Source organism: Platalea leucorodia (assembly GCF_965183815.1).
Source record: "Platalea leucorodia genome assembly, chromosome: 3".
NCBI classification, from domain to species: Eukaryota; Metazoa; Chordata; class Aves; order Pelecaniformes; family Threskiornithidae; genus Platalea; species Platalea leucorodia.
Genome location: NC_138825.1, coordinates 21,125,925 through 21,148,799, shown reverse-complemented (window position 1 = coordinate 21,148,799; position 22,875 = coordinate 21,125,925). Strand labels below are relative to the sequence as shown.

Here is a 22,875-nt window from a genome sequence, read left to right as displayed (position 1 = left end):
TTGACTGCTTTAGAACTTCAGCAGTAAAGGAAATAAAGTAAGCACATAAGCATGTCGCCCTTGCACAGTTAAACAGGGCGTCTACTGCTGGGTATACCTAAAAGCGTGGTTGACTGAGGAACTAAATAAAACTGTAATGCACTACTGTATGATTTATATCACATGGATTTTTTTGTAATCTTTGTAAGTGGAAACCAGGAACGGGTGCGCATGTTTGCACAAGACAAATGACAGGAACAAACTTATTTTAGGATTCTTACTGCAATTGAAGCACTGGGGACAAGGGGAGAGTCAAAGTATATAAACATGTTTGAGCGTTGGGAGTTTTTATGAAGAAGAAATACTCACTCGATAATGATACCCACGTAGAATGGATGCAGTTGGCTTACATTATGCCAGCTGAGATGAGTCTGATGATGATGATGCTATAACATGAATAGCTGATAAGAAATGTAACTTGTATTATTTCATGCTCGTATATATTCAAAAGAGGTGATATCAGAATGAAGCCAATTCTACAGCTTCGTAAACTTCAGCATCTGTTTCTTTTTTCTGTTTGAAAACTTCAAACCTCCAACAGGTTTTGAGGCCAGCTAGCAGGCAAGTAAAAATTGCTTTATCATATCCAGCTCAGGATTTTCTTATTAATCATCATGGGTAAAGATGTCTAATGTAAGAACAGCAACAGTCTAAACTTCCACAGTACCCATCACCCAAATATTTCAAGTACTTTACAAATATTACTAGGTGAATTTGCATTCAACAGTGAGAAGCATCTTATCAAAGAGCAAAGGCACTGCTATTATGGATCAAATTTTCGAGAGCATTGCCAGTCTTATCCTCTGCAGGGTCTTTACACACAGGGCAAGTTCACCATGGTATAATGCTCACCTGACTTTAGTCACTTAGTAAAAGAGCCTCAGACTGCTCATGTACTTTTCTGCAAATGCTCTAACAATCTCCTGTTCTCAAAATTCATTAAGACAGCAATGTATTTTCTCTTAAAAAATGTTGTCAGAGAAACAAAGCGAACACTTGAACTGCTACTTTACCAGAAACTCCTTTTTGGCTGCATGATTATGAATGTTTGTAGATGAGCGAAAATGTTTTGAGTCAGACTTAAAAAAGAATGTGGAAATAACCATTAGCCAGCCAGAGGTGCTTGTGAAGATCATAGAGGATATAGAGAGGGATATTAAGAGAGTGCTGCGATTCAGCTGGGAAAGATCAAAGAGAGCCAGATAACAGCCAGGGGACATCAGAGTACCATGAAAGTTGCTGAGGATGTAGGAAAAGCCTGTGTAGTGCTGTGGGACATAAGGGAAGTTGAATAAGATATGTATGTGAAGAAGGGTCCCAGGGTGATTCAGAAAACCAGAGGAGACATCATCATGACAGAGCTGTCTGAGAAAGCCTCACAATGCTAGGAGACGCAAGCCTCAGGATGACGATGAAAACCAGAGAAGGCTGAGAACTGCTGGGGACACAAAAGCCAGTCAGCTAACACAAGGGAACGCTACTGAATGCAATCGCATCAAGAAGGCCTACAACTGCTGGGGATAACTACAAGGATGTTTGAAATAATAAAGTCACAGAGTGCCCAGATTTTATGGGGAATAACACATGCTGCTGGAGATCAGGGACCAATAAAGGTAAATGAAGAAGCAATTAGAAAGATGCCAAGGAAAACCGTATTATATCACGAAATAGAAAAAAATTCATTGCTAGAGAGCATGAGGGAGACTCTGAAAAATGTTTTCAGCAAAAAGCTCCCCAGCCTTAGGAACCCTCTTGGAGCAGCTGCTGAGCCTGAAGAAGGCTGTAGCGTGTTAGGGAATGAGAGAGCAACCGTAAGATGCCAGAAACAGTGAAGCAGATTGTGAGTTGAATGACAAATGTGTAAACTGCTGGTTGCTATAAAGGGCCACAGTGTCAGGAAATGTTGGAGCCTGCTGTTCTTCTTCTGGAGGCATCCAGGAAGAATGCAAGTTGAAAGAACACTGTATAGGTTGAATAGCGTCAAGAAACATTGGAGAAGACCATGAATACCTTTAAGCCTGTTCAGTGGAGGGATCCAGACTAAGGCAGCGAATTACTGGAGTGGTTAGCTATGCAGCCACATAGAAACCAAGGCGAGGCCACGATCTCCCAAGGGGCCAAGATACCAGGAGAAAGCTCGAGAAAGAATGCAGATTGCCAGGGGGACTGAAGAATCCTGCATATAAACTAGGGACAACTGAAAAGCTGTGAGATCTGTCAGGAAGCACAGGGTAAGGTCACAGACTGAAACAACTCAGATGTCTGGTTTCACCATTTGACTAATAGAAGAAAGATGTGACCCAAGATAATCCTGCCTGCTTCTCTTTTGGAGTGCAGAACAGAATCCTTTTCAGTACTGTCTTAAAGCAATGAATGCTTCCTGCTGAACAACCAATGCCATGTATGGAAAATAGCTATCTATCCTATGTCATTGTATGTGTTTAAACTGGGCCTTGGAAACCACACGAGACTAGGAGAGGAAAATAATCTCTTTGGGACACGGGAAACTTTTTAAGAGCTAAGTTGTACTTAGCTCTGTGTGCTGGCACAGGGAGCCCTTTTGCCCCTCACAGCACAAGCTACACAGCAGGTAGGTATCACTGGTCTCTCGACATGAGTTTATAAAATCCCAATAGAGAAAAACAGTATGGAAAATACATTTTATTCATGCAACATCTAACTCCAGAGCACTGGTCCTAAATAGAGTAACACAGCCAGTGTATTTATCATTCACAGTGCCGACTGACTCTGGAGCGATGCCTTGCTGGAGCCTGGGCAGAGCGAGGGCCTCAGCCCCCATCTGGCAACCCGGTTTTGCTGAAGAGACACTCTATCTGAAACCTGCTCCTTGCTGCACATCTTCCCGAGGGAACAACGATCGGCACCAGCACTTCAGCAGCGCATCTCCTCCCTCCCTCTAGCACAGCTCAGCCTCAGGAGAGCCATTCTGCAGCCTGCGTTTGGATGGGGGGGGAAGGGGGAAGAAGACAAAGAGTTATTTTTCCTAAGATCTGCCGCGGAAGGCTGAAAACGACCAGGTTTCCAACCTCTTTCCTTTGTTTGCCTTAGGTCTCTCTATTTCTATATCAGGCTCTGGTTCAGCTTCCATTAGCGCTTCCTCATCAACATCGTTAACAATGGTCTCCTCACTGAGGGTATCACTAGGATTATACTTACTGCCAGAATCCTCTGGCACGAAATCACTGTCTGAGTCAGAGCAGAGAAATAATTAACCCTCATGATACTTCTCTGAGGAATGAACCGAATACCTAATAAGATTTATGGGGCATCAAATTGATCCTGCTCCTAAGGAGAAAAGCGTCCACACGGTGAAGTTAGCATTGCCACCGAGGAGTGAGGAGGTTCTTGTGTCAATGCAGGAGACATCTTCACCTCACCTGTAAGTGGCCTGCATTACCTTAATTGCGTTAGTTACCTTACCTGTCTTGAACAGCAAACCATTTGTTTACCACTTGGGCCCTGGATTAGATCATGGTTTCATTACCCAAAAAAACTATCAGTGCCCACAGATTCTCAGCTTCTGTGAAACTGGTCAGGCTGGAGTCAGGCAGGGCAAGACTATCTTACTCGAAATTACAAGCAAACAGCCTTCAAACACTCCTGATCATATTCCCAATCTATAAGACGAGATTTATGATTCAACCTACAACTCCAGAAACTGAAACAGAACTGCTGGAAAATTTTCCCCACATATGGAGAAGAGTGTTGCCCCACAGAAGAGAAATAAGCATCAAGATTTACACAAATTTGCATATTTTTGCTGTTTTCAACTCTAGAGACAAGAGTTTTCCTTCCCTCCAAAAAGCAATCAGTCACTTCAGTGGCAGACATTCACAAGCAAAGCTAATTAACTTTCTAGGTCCAGAAGGATCCCCTCCCAAAAGCTGATAATATGTCTCAGCGGGGCAGGAGAAGGATAGCACAGTCCTAGCTGGCTGGGAGTGATCTCTGGAGAAGTACATATCATACAGATTTCTGTCTGCAAAAAACAGTAGTCGGCTAAGATCTGGAAGCCTCAAAATCCTTTCACTTCTGCTGGGAATTTAGTTCAAAGCAGCTGCATGTAAATTTTGCATAGCAAATGATACGCTGGCAAATCTTTCTCATGATTCTTGTTTTTAAATCAACAAGAGTAAACTATATAGAAGAGGAGCTAGCTTTAGGGCAGCCAGATTTACCCTGACTGTTTTAAAATAAAAGTGAAAACAACCCTAAGGAAAAAAAAAAAGGGATTTGAAATATGTATGAGCAGACGCACTGCCCTGCCTCATTTCTTTGTGCTGCATAAGGGGGACACAGATTGGCTGGATCCTTATAAATAGAGATCTGGTACAGAGATTCCTCAGAAAACATGCAGCTACCATTCCCAGTTCCTCCCCCTCCCAGCCAGGAGTGGGTAACAGGCAGGGAGACAAGGAAGGAGGGTCAGCATCAGGCTGGGAATTGCCTGCAGGCCCCTCATCTTTATCCAGGCCCTAAAATGATGAGCGTGGTAAATAGTTCCTCCTTCGTTCACATCCCTTGCACGTTTGTTTCTGGTATCTGTGCGACCTCTAAACTTCTGCCTCATCTGAAAGAAGGGGGAACTTTGTCATTTATTCCTGAAGCAGCAAGATCACTTCAACCTTTGACTTACTTTGTACGCATAAAAAAAAATAATGAGATCAGTAACAGTTGCTAACGGAGAGAGAAAAACACCTCAGCAAGAATGCAATTGTTAGGACACATTTCAAATCTTGTTAATAGTTATCCCTTCAACATAAAGTCACAGCCCTGCCATGTAATTTATACAGATATTCTCCCTGCCCCCACTCCTACACGCTACCTAGGTCTCTGCTCATATTTTTAATGTACTCCAAATCTTAAGAAAACGCTAAACTTACAGATTTGAAGTTAAAATTTCCCTGCAGGCTCAAGCCAACCAAAGGGCCGGGTAAATACTTGCAACCTCTGTGACAAGGATCGTAACAGCAGCACCGTGTTGGAAGTAAGGAAGCCTTTCCCAGCACAGATCCCAGCTCTTCTGTATACTTCACATGGGCCTGCAAGCCCAATAGCTACACAAACTCTGTATCAGACATCTTTTATAGAAAACTGCCATACTGTAGACATCAAAGGAACGTGTGCGCTTGCAGCTGTTTCAGGAATTGGCAATGCAAATGCTGAGAATCCACTTTGACACTCATTTGACCATAATTTGGACCTGTACCTGCACCAACTCTTGACCAAGGACAAACGCTCGAACGGGAGAGCTTGAGGAGGCTGCAGAGGCTTTAGCCTGCTGCGCGTTCTCGGCAACAGCTGCTCTGCACAAAGTTTCTCTGCTGTTGTAACTACGGGAAGGGGTGTATGGGAAAACAGCTGCACCGCTGTGGCTTCCCAAGTTCTGCCTGCCAGCTGAGCTGCCCAACGCGCCGGCGTGCGTGTGCGCAGCGCGGGGCAGCGGCTGCCGTCCTCTCCGGCCTGCAGCTGTGGGGATGGGAGAAGTTGCTGATTCAGATCCACTCCCCCTGCTCAGCCCGTCCTACTTCTTCTTGTGGAAATTACCACCTCTTCAGATCTGCCTGCGGAGCGGCTCGTGTGGACACCCCCTAACCTACTTTGGTCAACCTGAGCCAGACTTAGCTTAAATGGATTAAGTAGGAGGTTTTTGCTAACCCAGTTTGATCGAAGTGGGTTAAGGGGCACTCACAGAAGCATCTCTGCAAACACATCACGAGAGGGCATTAATTCCTGGGAAAAGGCAACGACGAGTGGCTGGGACTACCAGCCTCTTTTACTGACACAGCTAAATCAAGAGTCCACTCGAATGAGGCCGCGCAACTTTAGGGACAGGCATGAATTTGCTTTGCAAACAGCAAAAGTTACTGTTTCCCACCAGCTGCGCGTTGCTGCTCTCACAACAACACAAGGGGAAGGGGAAGCGTGTTACTCTCCCACTTCAGCAAGAAGTCGGCAGGGTTCACCTGCCAGGAAGGTTCAACGTTTAGTGTTACAACACACTGGGAACTGCTCATGTCTTCCCTTCTGCAGGCTGAACTGAGAAGGAGGTAATTTCCATCTGATCTGGGCTGAGACCTGTAGTTTAGAATTAGAAGTCAACTGAGTTAAGAGTACCGAAAGCCCTTCCGCCCCGGCGGCAGTGACGCTGCTCCAGAGGACCTGGGAAGGTATCGCCATAAGCATCTAATCTCGCTTGTCCCTTCTGGTCGTTTGTACTCTTCAATTACGTCAGCCACGGCAGCGTGAAGAAGCACAGGTAAACCAGCCTTAAGTCACGCCTATCAAATAAAAAGCTTTTCTATTTAAAGATTAATGTAAGCAATCAATGTGCTTCCAGCGTGTGCCAGCAGATGATCTAATCCCATCTTAAGCATGCTCAGAAACTTCACGTAATGGTGATACAAAATCTATGAGCAGTTAATGCTCAGAGGGTCGGTCTGCTTCCAGAGTGCTTCCAATGCCGGTTCATGAGCTGGCTACCAGATGTGTTCTTCTTTTCCCTGAAGGCCATCACGAGGACTGCTATTTCATTCTCAAATCTCAACAGTCAATGTTGTGACAGCATAGAGTCTGCTCTCTAACATATGTCTCTTGCATGACAGCACATTAATTTGAATATGTTATTATGCTGAAGGGACTAAACTGACCACTTAACAGGAAGGGGTGCATCTTTCTGGCCATCAAAAGCAAACAGCTTAACAAGAACACTGTCGGAACAGCATCCAAAAATGAAAAGGCGGTTTCTATTAAGGCCAGGCTGGCAACACGGCCATACGTAGGGCCATTACACTCTCTTGCTAGTGTAATGGCTATTGACATGCACATATATAAACTCTCTAACATACAGTATGATTAGATTAGACCATATTAAATGACAGGGTTTTTTTCTAACAGTCAAAGCAAACTAGGAAACAATGCCGCCTTGGGGAAGGTTATGGCTAAAACGTACGGCAAGTGTGGATCACGGTGTGCCCACGGCTGCGGGCTGCCCAGCGGCCCCGACCAGGGACGTGTTTGGACTGTGCTTCCTTTCACAGGAGCAAGGGCACTGGGGAAAAGGAGGGAGGAGAGCAACAGGCACCCAGGTCTCATCCTGACTTCAAGTCGTGACTTGGCTGGGACGGGCACCGGGACAGGGCCCCAGATCTTGCTGTCCACATACAACCTTAATTGCCATGAACTGTATTTTAACAATCAAGCCACACCGATGTTTAATTACCCTGTTAGGACAGTATGGGTCTGAATCACTCGATAAGATGCTTGTATGCAAAAGAAATAGAAAATTAGCATTGAGGTAATGAACTACATAGGGCTCAGCCTGGCAAAACCCATAGAAAGGAGCAGTATGTTTTGTGCTCCTTCAGGAGCTGTGGAGTGAAAACCTGTGGCTCGGTTTGGCATGTTATAACCCATCCAGGAGCACAAACTGCTTCTGCCTGCAGACTCGGTTCTCATGGGTACTGGGATTCAGAAGCCAGTGAGATGTCAAAGACTTCAGATCTTACTGTACTCAAGATCTATCTGCATCCTTATGCGCATAAATGCCCTTTCAAAAAAACAAACCAAAACCCCGTGTAATTAAAAGTTTGCATCAGTACAAATCCCAAGCTGTTTTAGACCATACACACACAAGAATGGAATGTATAATCACCGTGCCCATGCCTTCTCCTTAACTCCACTGAGGGCTGGGTTGAAGCTATTTTGAAAGGAGTGACTATATCTCCTTCTTTAAGTATTAAGCATCGCTGGCAGCAATAATTGCCTTGTAACTAACTCCTCATTAGCACTCTTTTAGACCTGTATAACTGCACTGACTTTATGTTGCTCCTGGTCCAAGAACAGGATTATCATCTCAGCACCAAAGTCTGCTCTTAATTAAACTGTTACAGATACAAAAAAAAATCCACTGAAATAAATGGAAAGACTCTGAATTTACAGCAGCATAACTGAGATCAGAGTTTGTCCTATTGTTTCCCATCAAATCCGTAACTTAGCATGATAATGCACAGTGTTCTATACAAAGCTTCTTTCAGCTGGAAAGCCCAGCTTGTTTTACCCACCAGTAGTATGTCATGGTGACAGGTAACTGTTTTAATGAATTTAATACTCTTATCTGAATTCCTTATCCAGGAAAGAAAAATACATTTGCAAATAAGAATATGGCACCTGCTTTAGACTGAATAAAAGCATTAATGTGAAGAACAGGAAACCAAATATCTAACCTTGAGTGATGCTGAGCAGCTGCAACTTCCATGAACTTTGCAGGAGTTGCAAGAGCTCAAGATCTCCGTGGATGATATTTTAAGATGTAACGCAAAGTCTCTTTCTACTGTTTTCTTTCAGTTTGTCATTTATGCAAAGGAAGACACTAGATAAAAAACTAAAGAAATTACCATGTGGAATCCAGATGCCTGAACATAACTATACGAAGCAGAACTTGCAGTGGCAATGCATGTAGAAGCTTGATCAAAGAGAGACCATTAATCATGTACATACAGGTTGGATGAGGGGGAAAGGCCTGAGGAAAAACCGCATGAAAAATCTTCATCACACAAGTACTTACATTATTGCTTCATAGCTTGTTATGGCCTTAAATCCAAGCTTAAAAAGACATTGTCTAAGGTGGTAGGGAATATAGCAAGGAGAGACTGAGGAAAGGGTAAATGAGGTTTCATAGCATTCCAGATCTCACTTCCAACTGATGGAATGGCCGTTAAGACTGCTGGAATGATTTCTTGCATGGAAGAAAGCAGGAACTCAAGAAAAGAAAGCAAGATAAGTGTGTATGTTTTAGCAGAATTCTTACTAACTACTAAATTATCATTGGCTGGATACCAAACACTCCGCACAGTGATAAACAACTGTTCATTTTATTTCACTAAACAAAAAGCCCATTGAAGATTTCTACTGTTATTGCAGTCACTGGAACTCACTTGAAAAATACAGTTTTGGACATACATCAAATACAACTTACAGCTGAATAACTGCAGTGGTCCAAGTTACTTTTGAAACATGTCAAGAAAATATTCTGTTCTCCAAGCAAGAGGAGAACAACCAAGCAAAGCAGCACACTAACTATAGGTATCAGACATTCCCTGAGGCTCAGAAATAGCCTCTCTTTTTAATTGCCGAGATTTCAGCAACTGGCCTTGCTTTCAGGGGAGCTGAGGGGGTGGTTTCACATACACCCCCCTCATTTTTGGTGGCAAGCCAGCAAAAACAGTAGGAATTCCCATATCCTGCCTCACCACCGAAAAAGGTACATTTTCAACAGCTGTGTCAGCACAACAGTACGTAAGGCCACACAGTAAACTGGAAAAATGAACTGATCTCGGTTAAAAAAAAAGTGTTACTAAAAACAGTGCTGCCTTTAATCCAGGCATTAGTTTGAACCCCGGCGCAGAGTTACAAACAGCTGCGGCAGCACAACCGTGGGGCCATAGGTGGTGGTGGCAGGGAAGAGGAAATCCTTAAGATCTGCAGCCAGGAAGAGGCTATGTGGCACTGTGTATCAGGCTGCATATGACTGTCATAGTGACACATCGCATTTTCTTCAGAGGCAAGGACAATTATGAAATTGCTCTCTCTGTTCCTTGCCCTGGCTACTGCAGTTTCTTACCTTCAAAGTCGTGCATATATACAATAGATTTAGAAGCTGTATACTAAACTGGATCACAGAAATCAACTGGCTAAGGAAAAATAAATACCAAAATGGGTTTGTTTTCTGATCTTGCTCTGTTGCATTAGCTTAACTGAAGAAATTGTGTATTACAGCACTATTGACTGGCCATTGGCAAGCTCTTAAGACAACTCTTGTGTCAAAGAACACATAAAGGATCCCAAACATTTGAGTCAAAATGAAAATCCTCTGTAAAGCAACCCTAAGGTGCTTCTTAATGGACAGACCAAAATTGGGACTTCTCCTTCAGAAAGAAAATATCCATGTCCCACTTGAAAACCTGGAACCAAATTTGGTGTGCAACGGTTCTGTGAAATGTCATGCATGTTACAGGGTCTGCACTCCCCACGCCTTTCATTTTCATGTATTTACATCCCCTACGTGTCTGTAAAACACTACCAGAATCAATTCCTACTCTGCTGTTATAAATGGCTACCCAAAACCTAAGATAGCGGAGAAGCACTCCCTCCCGGTTAGGTTCTGTGTTTGGGATACTTGCTTTAGGCTCTGTCAGTACATCTATCACCTTTAATCAGAACCGTTGATTATCAGCCTCTCTGAAAGACAACTCTTACGTTTCTGAAGCTGAGTTCTCAGACAGCAGCATCTAAACTCTGTGAGCAGGTCTGGAAAGAAAGAAAAAAAAAAGTCTTAAGTCTTTCCACTATTCATAGCCTCCACTCATTGGTGCAAAGCCCTTTAAGAGAATTATTTAGACCACATAACACCCACGAGTCGCAATTTATTAAAGTTTGGCAGTCTAATCACTGCAGACTTTTTCAGAGTTGATCCCCACAGTAACAATTATTTTCTGCTTTACTGACTCAGGGAAATTCATTCTAGTTTTTCTCCCCTTACCTCCCATCCACCCTTTTATTTCTATGCCATGTTTCTCCCTTCTCCCTTGCACCTATTGTGCCTTTTGTGGTCAAAAAAACTACAGCTGGTATTTCCCCATGTTGCTAGTGGAGACTGGAACGGCCTGCATAATTTGTCCCCTTACATGCAGATCTGCCCTAAATTTGCCAGTTTATTTGTTTGGCCGTGATGTTGGGGTTTGCTCAGTTCAGTAAAATGAATTTAAAGTCGTGAGTCATTATCAGGAGCTTCTGAGTTTTCAGCGCGTCCCCATGAAATGCAGAAGAGAGGACTGCAATTTTTACGTGTTTATTGTAATTGCAGCAGTTACACAAGCCGTGTAACGCAGTCAGGGCTTAGCACTGTGGCTGGCTACAGTCTTTGTGCAATTAAGGAAGAAAAATCACAGGTCACTGAAGGAAATGGGATTTTAAAAAAGTAACAGGAGAAATCGTGGATTTTTTTTTTCCTTCCTCATTTCTCTTTGAATTCTAGTCAGTTTTATGTCAATGCTTCACACACACACATATATTTGAAAAGCAGGGTTCCCCGAGATCGTCATAGTTTCATAACTTCCAGTCTCTTTCTGAAACCAGCCGCCTTGCCGCCGGCGCCTCGCCTCAGCACCCCGACACCACTGCGGCGGCCCCGAAGGGCCAGCGCCCTGCTCCTGGACACCCTTTTTGCTCAACACGGAGCCACCCTCCAGCTTAACGAAGGGCCTGCCAGCCTGGGAAAACCTGGCCGAGGTTCAGCTGTAAAGGCCAGCCGAGTTAACCCCACACTGGTCGCCCGCTCGCCGCCTGGCCGGGGCTGGCCTGCGGCCTGGCCTCACCCCCCGCCGGGCCCTGCTGGCCACGCCGGGCCCCTCGCCCCCCCCGCTGGCCCGCCCGCGCCCCCAAACCCCGCCGCGGGCCTCGGACCGGGAGACTGACGCGGAGACGGCCCGCACCTGGCCTGGCAGAGCCCCGCAGGTGCCGCCCCGGCGGAGCGCCCAGGCGGGCGGGCTGCCCCCTCCGCCGGCCGCGGGACTCGAACCCGCGACACCCGCGCGGCGGGCTGCCAGCCCGCGCCGCTCCGCTGCGGCGGCTCAGCCGCCAATGGGAGCCTTCACCTCCGCCGTGGGCGGGGCTTGGCGGCATCCCGCCGCGCCTGCAGGGGTCGCTGTGGCAACCGCGCCTCCCTCCGGCCGCCCCTCTCTGCGCCGCCGGCGGGGGCCAGGATCTCTGAGTCATGCGCTTCGCCATTGGGCGACAATTTCCCGCCGGCCAATGGGAGGTGGCGGCTGGCGGTGACGCGGCGCCCGCCTTCGGCGCCATCTTGCTGCCGGCGGGGAAGCGGAGCGGCGCGGTGCGCCGGCCCCGCCATGCCGCACTACCAGGCCTGGGAGGAGTTCACCCGCGCCGCCGAGAAGCTCTACCTCGCCGACCCCATGAAGGTGGGGCGGGGACCAGGCCGAGCCGAGCCGAGCGGCCCCGCGGGAGGGAGGGACGGGCGGGCAGGCGGGCCTCCGCCGCCCGCGCTAGGCCCCGGGGCGGTGGGCGCCGGCGGGGGCGGCTCGGCGGCTCCGACGCTCTCGCTTCGTGTCCTGCTGGCCGCCCGAAGAGGCAGGCGTCCCCTGAGCCCCCCGGGCTGCGCTCGGCGGAGGGGTCTGGCGAGGCGCAGCCCGAGTGTGCTGCGCGGGGGGGACGGGAAGCAGCAGCAGCGAGGAAGGGGGTTGCTCGCTGGTGTGGCACCCGGCCTTCCCTTTGCACGAAACGGGAGGGATTTCTCCCTTAGCAGCCCCCGAGCGCGGCCAGGGGACGGTGTGCAGGTGGCGGTGTCTGAACCTCGAGAACCCGGCTTCAGAGGCGTTGTGCTTGTTTGCACTGTGCCTGCTGTTAGAGACCGGGATTGAAGGAGTTCCCTTGGATGGAGAGTGTGTTGAGAGTTGGTTTATCTTACGAGTTCGCAACCTATAAGACTGTATCGCTTGAATTTGTCTTCCTAAAATATTAAGAGAAAGCTTTCATTCGCTCTTACATTGCATTATTGCCTGCAGCCTCGCTTCAGACTGGAAGGTGTTAGCTTCCTAAAGAATATTTGCTCTAGAAATTAACTCTTTGGTATATGACTGCTTTTTATTTCTGGTAACTTTTTCAGGGGTATGGTTTGTGCAAACATTAAAAGCAACTTCAGTCTTCAGAGTCAGCATTGCATTTTAGCTAAGAAATAGCACAAAAGGTAACGTGGAACTCATATGCCTGAGAAAACTTCGTGAGACAGGCCTAGTTTTCCTCACCAAAAATAGAGGACACAGAAACTTTCAGAAGTAGCGCTGAACATCTGTCTTTAACTAGCACAGTTGACCACTTCACATGTAATTGTCACTTATCTACTGATAATAAAATAAATTGTCCTGGTTTGCTTTCTTATGCTCTGCAACATCCAATTAAATGAAAGCGTTTGGGAGGGATGTCACTGCAGCCAGGAGCTGCTCTTCCCCTTAAGAGACGCCCAAGGGCAATCTCTTCCTATCCATGGCAATAAACTTATTTACTTAAGAGTTTACATAGGCCCCAGGGTCGCAACACGAGTGCTTTCCTTTTAATTTGCCGGAGAACTAGCCTGAGAAGCTTTTGTATGTAATTGGGCTTGTCGGGAAACTGAAGGAATAAGAAGAATTGTGGGAGGGAGATAGTGTGGGTTCTCGTGGGCTGGTGAGGCTAGGCAGTGAGTGAGCGGCCTTGCCTTTTGCGGGAGCAAATTATCGAGTCCGTGCCTGCTGCTTGTGGCAGCCTCTCTTGTGCTTTTGGGCCTGCTCCGTTGAGAGACGTGCTGGTACACGGCTGTTGTGGTGGGAAGATGGCAGTTTGTTGAACAAGAAGGGTAAAGCTGACAAGATCCGTCTCTGAGCAGGAATTTCAAAATGTATTTTGTAGTCAAGGAGGTTGTTGGCCATTAGCAGAGGTCACTCTGTACAACAAAGACCTGTTTATAGTGTGAGTTCAGAATGTTCTCAAAAGGACACCTTGCTTTGTTTCTAGTTACTGGTGCTAGTTGAGACAAGAAACAATAGATACGAAGTCTCTGTGGCCGGCTCTGCATTCAGGAGGAAGCATTTAATGCTCAGTGAGTTGCTGAGGATGTTGATTTTTATCACCGTGGTTTTGAGAACTTGGGTGATTTGAGAGTCCAGAAGGACTGCGGACAGGTGAAAACTCAGGGCAGGTGACTACAGTAGTCACTGTTTTGGTGAGAAATTGAATGCTTGCTTTCAGACTTAATATTTAGCCTTATTGAGTCTTGAAAGCAATTTAATTTGCAAAAACTCTCTTCAGTCTTCTGATTTTAGTTACTCTGAAAGTGTTATTCTTAGACTGTCCCTTTCCACTTGCAAAACATCAGAACACTTCAGATCTGTCTGTAGGCTTCAGTGCAGCCATTGATTTAATTGTGGTGACTGGAAATACAACTTTTTAAGACAATAGTCTGGGTACTGTAGAAGAAAAAGCAGTAATGTTGAGCTTACCCCACTCAGTTAATAGCCTTCAAGTCTTCAGGTAGAACTGTTTTATTTTTAAGTGTTTCAAGTCTACAAATGCAAGTTCCCATTTAGTTTTTCGGAAGTGCGATATGTGGCGAGGGGGTGTCTTGTATTGATGTGACTCTTGTAGTTTATCTTACCTGTCACTGAGGTCCCTGCAACTGTCGTTGCTGTATTTATAGTGGGTTTGAACATGCCCGATGTTAAGCTTCCTGATGCTATTGTAATAACATATTAAACTGTATGTTAGGCAGGGAAATGTGATGGTTCAACTTCCAAACCACCCCGACTGTAGGATTAGTGGCCAGCAGGGCTGAGGACCGCCACAGAGGTGGTGAACATACGAAGCAGTACGTAATTCTAATAAAAGGCAGTCTGAATTTGGGCAGATTTCCTTCGGATAAGTTCTGAGAATTGTTAGCTGTCGGTGCTAATCCATAAAATGTTTGTCATTTCAGGTGCGGGTTGTTCTCAAATACCGACATTGTGATGGGAACCTCTGTATCAAAGTAACGGATGATGTAGCTGTAAGTACAGAATATATTCCCCTTCCAGGGTTTATTGTACCTCTCAGGGACTTGCATTTCGCTGCCAGCTGGTGAGCTCTTAGCCATCGCCTTGGGAGTGCCTGATAGTTTTCTAAAAACTTGTTGTGCCCAGCCTTCCCTAGCTGCTGTGTCTGTGACTGACATTAACCTGTGGTTCAACTCAGAACTTGTCACGGACTGTGCAAACACTTCAGTGTTCCTTATGGGTGTCAATATTCTATGAAAACAAGGAAAATGAGCACTACAACAATCTTGGACCCTCTGTCTATCTGAAAATGCTTCATGGAAGTACACTGGTAGCTTCTGCTGAAGTATTTCAGGAGCATTTTCACACAGATGTGTTTACTAATGTGAGTGTGGTCCTTTTAACGTGTGCAGAGTGGTGACAGCTTCCAACCGTAGTTTAAGCTCCGTATCTGTGATTGTGAGGTGGTGGAGTGCTGTCAGACAGACTGAATGACAAGATTCACTTGCAGTTCAGAGATCCCGTCTTCTGAAGTCCTGTATGGAGTCAGTTATGCTTTCTGTAAAAACTGTGGTACATACACACAACGTGGAATTCTGCAGCGTCCTTCCAAGGGTTGCTGCGCAAGGAAGCGGAGCAGCTGCGCTTACTGGTTGCCCTTGTTCTAAATTGTCTGGGAGGATGCTTGGAAGCATGTGTGGGGTAGGATGTGAGATGGTGGGCAGCAGGTAGAAACGCATCAGCGTGCGTCAGCATACGCATGCTGACGTGCGTGCCAGCAACAGGTTCTCGGTGCTGGTGATGTTATAGCCAAGTTGTTCTGCAGTCCAGAGTAAGAAACCGTAGCCTGCCCTTCTCTTCTCTTCAGATTTGGAAAAAACAGATTTCTTCTTTCCAGGAAAAGCAGCCTGGAATTGGTATTTCCAGTACCTGGGAGAGATGTGAAACTCCAGTACGGGCACTTCTTGACAGGGTAGCAGGGCTTAGTGTGGGTGAGCCGTTGAATATGGGGCACTGATAACAGGGGGGAAGTGAAGGGCGATTAAGCTGAAATCTTCCGTAGGGGAAGGCTGGAGTTAGGCTATTCAGGAACTTGGACTGGTTTCGGTTACAGGCCGCCTTCCCTGCGCCCAGCCACGGGAAGCTGTTACACTGGTGGGGGGACAGGGGCTTGGGTTGGTTTTGTGGGTTTGGGTTTTTTTTCTAAAGGTGAGAAGTTTTCCTTGCTGCTAACCCTGCAGAACTAATATAGCTGAAGGAAAAAATAACCTGTTTTTCCTACTGTTTGTCGCTGAATTAAAATAGGAATTTAATGCTGGCAAAAGTTGCTGTGTTGACAGCACAGAAGAATGGAGTGTGGGGTTTTTTCATTGTTAAATCAGCCTGGGCAGTCATACTCACGCTGCACAGGTGTAAGGAATGACTTAATCTGCAAAAAAGCTAAGTGGTCTTTCTTTGATAAATCCCTGGCATATCACTCTTGTTCCTTTTGCATCTACAGGCTTGTCAGATGGAGGAGTTCCTTTTGATCTTAATCAGATACTGTGTTCCTTATTGAGGACTCTTTCTAAGAGAGTTTGCTTGGGGGAGGGGATCCTCTTCAGTGGGAAATACCAAACTGATTTTATGTCACTGGCAGTGTAACATTAAGGACTGTGAAAGGCAAAATAAACTTGCTTTCAGAACGTAGGCAATAGGAAAGTAATTTCAGGTTTAAAGTCTGCTTCTATTTTTAGACAACACAAACAAGGGCGGCTTTAAAGACAGCTTTAAAACCCAAGTTTTAGCCCCTTCTTTGAGAGACAAGAAAGTAGGATAAATCATGAGCTTCCCTATTTTCAAAATGGAAGGCATGAGCCTTTCAGAGAAACTTGAATGTAAACACAGATGTGTGTGTATTTTAAAACAGGGTAGGTATGTGCTGGTGCTGCCTCACAGTAACAACATGCCACAGATGAATACTTAAGTACTTTACCTTGTTTTGTATGTTCCAAGCACAAACTTGTTGCAACTGTAAAGAGGATAAAAACAGTTCAATGAAATCTGATGTTAAGCAACTTTCTCTTACAGTGTTTGCTGTATAGAACAGACCAGGCGCAAGACGTAAAGAAGATCGAGAAATTCCACAGTCAGCTAATGCGACTCATGGTGGCTAAGGAATCCCGCAGTGCTGCCATGGAAACAGACTGAATTGCTGAAAATAAAATGAGTGCTCCGGTCATATTTCACTGGAAGAAAATATCTCTTGGATTTGAACGAATGCTGGGACGGGAGATGCTTTTATGTACCGAAGTGGACTGATGACAAGTCTGAAGCGTTTCCCCCCTGCCCCCAGACTCTGCTTTGGAAAACTAGGAAAACAAATGCTTTCAATTGAAAGCTTATATTTATTTTTGGGAATCGAACAAGGAACTATTCTTACACATTGGGTATGCTAAGAAGACAAGCAAATATTTTAAATCTACAGTACTTTAGTCTGAATTTGATGGGCCACAAGCATATTTCTGGAAAGTTACTATAACGTTTCCAATAGATTTCATTGTGTTCATACCTTATGCTGGTGTATTCTCACAGCGAGGAGGTTTATTAACCTGACTAATACTGTAGCGCGATGACTGGATCTAATAAATATTTACATAAATGATATACATCAGTGGGGTTTAGAAGAATGGATGTTTTCTGAACTGAAATGTTAAATTGCCAGTTTGTATTAGCACTGTCACTAGCAAGATTTTAGCTTTTAGTATTGATCTTGCTCATAAGCTGTGCAACATTATCTGTGATGCAGTTTGTAGAACGGTTCTGCTGGCTAAATAATTAAACATCTGTATTTTAAAACGTAAAGTAAAACTTTGCTTGAATATTGCTAGAGACAATGAGGAACAGGGCGTTTCTTTTCTGCTTATGCAAATATTGCTATTAAAAAAATGTATGTGGCTTTTTTCCAGTACTTGAGCTATTTTATACTAGCAGGGGGGACCTTTTCCAATCCTTGCTTCAGGCAAAGTTGAAGTATATCAGCAAGACAAATTCTAGAAGCTCTTGCCTATTATGTTAATAGAAAAACACAACCAAACACTATCCAGATTCCTTATTTTAGCAGCTTGCTAACTGTGCATTTTCAAATGTTACATGTGGCAGATGGATGTCGGCCAACTGAATAAATGGATGAAAACCAGCTTAATAAATACTTAAATACCACTGTCAAAAATAGACCAATGCTCCTGTGGCTTAGACTTGTTTCTCATTGTTACCTCTGGAAGGGTGATGGAAACCTTAATTGTCTTTTGCAAAGGCTTTTTGCTTGAAAACCCTGTAGCTGAAATTGATACTTGCTTTGACTAGATCTTGCATGCTTAAAACCAGATGGATTTTTTTAAATGTAATTATGCTATTGGTATAACTAGGCCTTTCCAGGACTAATGTTTTGGGTTAAACCAAGCCAGAAAAGTAAAGCAGAGCCATACAAAGACTCGTCTGTAGTGGCATTTATATATAACAAAACAATCTACTTAAATAGCTACCTGCTGTCACTTACATAAAAATAATTGAGCTCCTCGGAAGCAGTGGAGTTCCCACGTTTGCCAAGAGCTCAGAAGAAAACCCAGGCTTGAATATTGTATTAGAGTGCCCTTTCAGCTGAACGTATAATGTTGCATATTGCTGGAAAATACTGCAGTGCTAAATTCCCAGTGGTTACTCAGATTCTGTTCTACACGAGTGACTGGTGCATACCTAACATTTTTCTTTTTCTATTGGCTTTTGAAATACAAATAAATCCAGAGAGAAGGCTAAACTTTGTTCATAGTTAGGCTTTAATAAGGTACTGTAATGCTCAAAATTTTCCTTGATGCTCCAAATTATTATCCTAATATTTGCAATATAGTGTATTAAGTCGTTAAACCATTTTTGTCTAAAACACTGTGGTGCAGTATGAGCGGTTGTTACACAAAGTCATACAAGTGAAGATTTAAGCCGTTAAATTGGCAGGTGAAGAGGCTGCAACTATTTTAGTGTAATTTTTGGACAGCTCATAAATTGGTTTGGCACGTAGATGTCTTCTGCGAGCTGAGGTACAGAAAGGCTTGAGTGGTATTGCTTGTGCCTGGAGGATAAAAGGAGAGAGAGAGAGAAGACTGTAGACAGACGTGGTGTACTAAGTGACTGAAAGGCTTAAGCTGTATACTTGAGCAGGTTTTAGAGGGGGGCAATTACAGTCCTGTATATTAAAGTAGCAGTTGTCAAGGAAAAGAGGCAGGGAAATGGATTTCTAGTTTTCTAAATTCGGAAATTATTTCTGGAAAACCATAAGGAAATATTAATGCTACTTTCGTAAGAGCATGTGTTGTTAAGCTTGTTCTCCATATACTCACAGAAAAACTACAGTGGTTCTGTGCAGTCATAATACACAACAATACTGTTAAAGCTACTGCTTACAAAAAAAAAAAAAAAAAAAAGCTTTTGGAAACTTCTTTAGAAAAAGACAGGTGCTTCTTGACTTTGTCCTAGAATTTCCAGCAACTTCAATACTGTGTTTGTGGGGTGGTAGAAAAGCTGTGAACTCCAAGCTCTGCATATTCTTGCTTATACTCTTGTTGAGAGTGTGCCTGTGTGCATATGTACACTCATCACTTTCCTAATAAACTTTGAGTTAGTCCATCATACTGCCAGCTACTTGCATGCGTCCACTGGGATGCGACGAAAAAAATCACCTTAATGTGGCGGCTGCACCAAAGGGGTGATTGAATGCATTGCATGTGGAGCACTGGATTTGGCAGCCCAGCATCTCAGCAAATGCTTCCGATCACCAGCTAGGAGTTTGTGCCAGTTCCAGGCTGCAGGTAGGCAGCCTGTGCACTTACAGACGGGTAACCTTTGCAGGAGAAGTGGAATGATTAAGAAAAAGAGGATGTTTTCCCTTGCTATAGCTAATTTTGTTGCTGCCTGTTAGTTATCCTCAGTAATTGTTCTGTTTTGTGAGAAGAGTTTAATAAAGAATATGGGTCTTGTTATTGTACAAAGAAATTGGACCAGTTTACCCATGGAATTTGTTGTGTTTTTCTGGTGTTCTCACTTCCTGCATTCTCCAAGTGTCTTGATTTCAATTCTTCCTTTGTGCAGAGCACTGAAGCACTCTCTCTAATCTGTGTGACTACCTCATTTCTGTTTTCCTTTAGGGGTTTTAACCCTGACCTTGTCTGTATGTAGCCCATCCTGTAAGCGTATTCCGGATTATAGGAAGATCCTTAAGTTATCTATCTGTAGAAGTGAGGATTTTGGCCACCGGTCTTTGTTTTAGAGATCCTCATGAAAGAGGCCTTTGTTTCCACTAAAGTCCTGACCTAACACTGTTAAGAGTGACAGATTTATTCTGGAAAAGTGGATGCTTTGGTGCCCGAGTCTTGTCAAAATGGGAAATGGAACTGAAGCCAAGCAGGTGCTTTTAAAAATGTTCTCACTTGTCAAAATAATTATATTTCAGTGCAGTAAGTTCCTTCCTGCAGTATAAAAGTGGGTAATATTCAACATTTTGTTGTAATAAATGTGAAGAAACCCTGCTTTCTGCCAGATGCGGTCAGTAAGACTTAAATGATCACTTATTACCATAGGTTGATCTTAAAGGATTATGTCACCTGGAAGGTGTGTTAGCCCTCTTACTATAGGCAGAACAAATCCTCTCGCTTCATTCATGTTAAGTAAGGATGGTAACACACTGTTGTCCCCAGTGCACCTGCGCTTTTTTCACGTCTCTTCCTGACGTAGGGGAAGATAAAATTGTCACGGAGAAATCGTACTGTAACCACATTTTAAATTAAGTTTGAGGTCTAAAGTGGAAAAATGAATAGATAGCAAATTGGTGGGGTTTTTCTGCGTAATTTATTCTCATCTAGACTGCAAATTCTGCACAAGTCCGATGTCCTTCAAGAGCTTGTGAACATCAGTGGGTGACCTTAGGGAGTAGGAGCTTAGTTGAAAACAGTATTACTCTTTGTACAATGCTTTGTGCTGAGGTAACTTTTAAATCTAATTGACCGAAACAAAGCTGTTTCTGTCAAGCATATCTATCCTAGGAGTCTTCTTGTGAAGGTCCTTTAAGAAAGGTATCTGCTAACTCTTTTTTTTTTTTTTTTTTAAGGAAACTGGTCGATGAAGAACTACATCTAGTTTTTGCTTAAGTTACTCGTGATTTGCTTTTCAAGTCATGGGAATGTCTATTCTGAAAAACTGATACCACTTTAAAGGTAGATGCTGCATGACTCAAGATAACACAACTGTTTGTTTATAAAGATTTTATCTTTTACAAAGGCTTGGAGAGTTCAAGGACTGGTATTTAAATACAGGCAAGAGTTGAATTGTCTTTGTTGCTGGGGATGACATAAAAATATGCCTTTCATCTCCTATTACTTTTACAATAAGTAGACTCTTCAGACTGACTTCCAGATAAACCTCCCCACCTTTATGCTGGGCTGCGTTATCTCATTTGAATTACTACGCGCTGAAGGAAGATGTGGGCTTTTTAGTCTGTAGAAATGTTATTTTTGAGATGAGAATGATGCCACAATATTTTCGAAGCAGATTAGTTACTCAGCAGAATACAAACCATGGTAGTTCGCTAACCCCTGCTAATTATGCAAGTTTGTGTAGGTCCTGTAGCCGTTCTAACAGACTAAATGCTCTCAGGAGAATTCGGGCTTAAACTGGATCATGTAAAACTGAAGTCTGTGGGAACTGAGCCAGTAAAAACATGGTCACAGTGTGATAGCAGAGTTAATTGCCTTTACGCAAGTTCAGGCCCTATTGTTGAACGTAGTCTTTTTTTCTGGTGAAGGTACGTGCTTATTTTCTTATATTGTGCCAAAGTTAGTTATAGGTGGGTGTTCTTGGAGTCCTGTAATGGGAACTCAATTACTTTCTGCCATTCTAAAAACATCTGAAGTGATTAGTGCCATCTCTGAGTGCTCTTAGTGAAAATGCCCAGTCTTCTGGCAAGAACCAGTACGCTCACTCCATTAGTACTCCTCATACAGACAGTTCCTAGGTGGTGTTAGAGAACTAAGAGTACAGTGTTTCTCTTAAACTGTGATGTTGGTATGTATGAAAGTGTTTTCTGTTTAAATCAAGACCGGCTCTGAGGATATTTTGCTTTGTTTTTGTAGCAAGTTTTGATTTTGTGCTCACATTCTTCTGTCCCCTTTTTTGTGGTGATTCTTAGTCATTTCGTTAGAACTTAAAACAGCAGTCATACCGAGAGGTATGGGAGAGATTGGGGTTTTTTTATTTCCTTTGAAGTTGTGTTTGCATGTTAGGTTCATTTTTTGTCTAGAAAAAGTGGTATCTGTTCGTAAAAGGACTAATCTGCATTGTTCGGCTTCTACTGAGCAGAATCTTCCTGAGCATAGGCATGTGTTTACAGCGAGATTTCAAAGACTGGTTTCTTGGAGAGGGGGTCGAGTTTTCTGGACACCTACTGAATGGCTTTGCTGGCTGGTAGTGAGCAAATGAGAATTTGCTGTTCGCATTGGCTAGCAAAAATACGTATTTTAACTGGATTGCTCATGCATGTAAATACAGCCATCTATAATACAGTTCTGCTATCATTATGTGGCTAAAAGATGAAAGGCTTGCCTCAGGGCACTGACAAATGAGCTCTGGCAAACTGTGTGTGTGGCTTAAAGATGTTACCTCCCAAAGGCATCTACTCCTTTCAGGAGTCAGCAGGCAGGAGGATGAATTAACGCCTCAGACATGTCCCCGTGAAAGTCAAGGTCTTACTTTAAATTGCCATAAAAGATGCCTTTTAAGTTTGGGGACAGGAGGGAAGCTGACCTTTTCAGTGAGTGATTGATGGTTGAGTTGTTTGGGTTTTTTTTTTTAAATGTTTTTAAACACATTTGCTGTGGCAGTGCTACTGTATGGCTGAGGGCAGTAACCAGAGAAATAAACAAGATTCACTGGGGGATTGTTTGTTGTGCCCAGAGGCAAACCTTCTCTGTCTTGGTCACACAGCAGACCCACATAACACCTGACTATATTTAAACATGCAAATAACCGACCATGTTTTTAACAGAGCAAACAGCTGCTTTGCAAATAGCTTCCTAACCATCACTGCAGCAATATTCCCTGTTGATCATCTAATAAATGTGCAAAGACTGGGATTCCACACCAGCCTTGGTCAATATCACAGCTGGCTGCTCATCCCTGTTGCCTCTGTTGCCCCGATTCTAGCGTGTCTCAG

The 22,875-nt window shown here is 44.1% G+C and overlaps 1 protein-coding gene across 1 annotated transcript; it reads left to right on the top strand.

Annotated features, from left to right (window-relative positions):
- Positions 1–11,901: 11,901 nt before the first annotated feature.
- SRP9 (signal recognition particle 9) lies at positions 11,902–22,638 on the top strand. The gene is made up of 3 exons (XM_082307624.1): positions 11,902–12,038; positions 14,585–14,653; positions 16,710–22,638. Exons 1-3 carry the CDS (start codon positions 11,967–11,969, stop codon positions 16,827–16,829), a joined length of 261 nt encoding a protein of 86 aa, XP_082163750.1. The 5' UTR covers positions 11,902–11,966; the 3' UTR covers positions 16,830–22,638.
- Positions 22,639–22,875: the final 237 nt, after the last annotated feature.

What these genes read in the sequence shown, in the direction of transcription:
- SRP9 (XM_082307624.1), top strand. Translation starts at nt 11,967, where the DNA reads ATGCCGCACTACCAGGCCTGGGAGGAGTTCACCCGCGCCGCCGAGAAG. An exon ending in ACCTCGCCGACCCCATGAAG is followed by an intron (nt 12,039 to 14,584) that starts GTGGGGCGGGGA and finishes TTGTCATTTCAG; the next exon opens with GTGCGGGTTGTTCTCAAATA. An exon ending in AAGTAACGGATGATGTAGCT is followed by an intron (nt 14,654 to 16,709) that starts GTAAGTACAGAA and finishes TTTCTCTTACAG; the next exon opens with TGTTTGCTGTATAGAACAGA.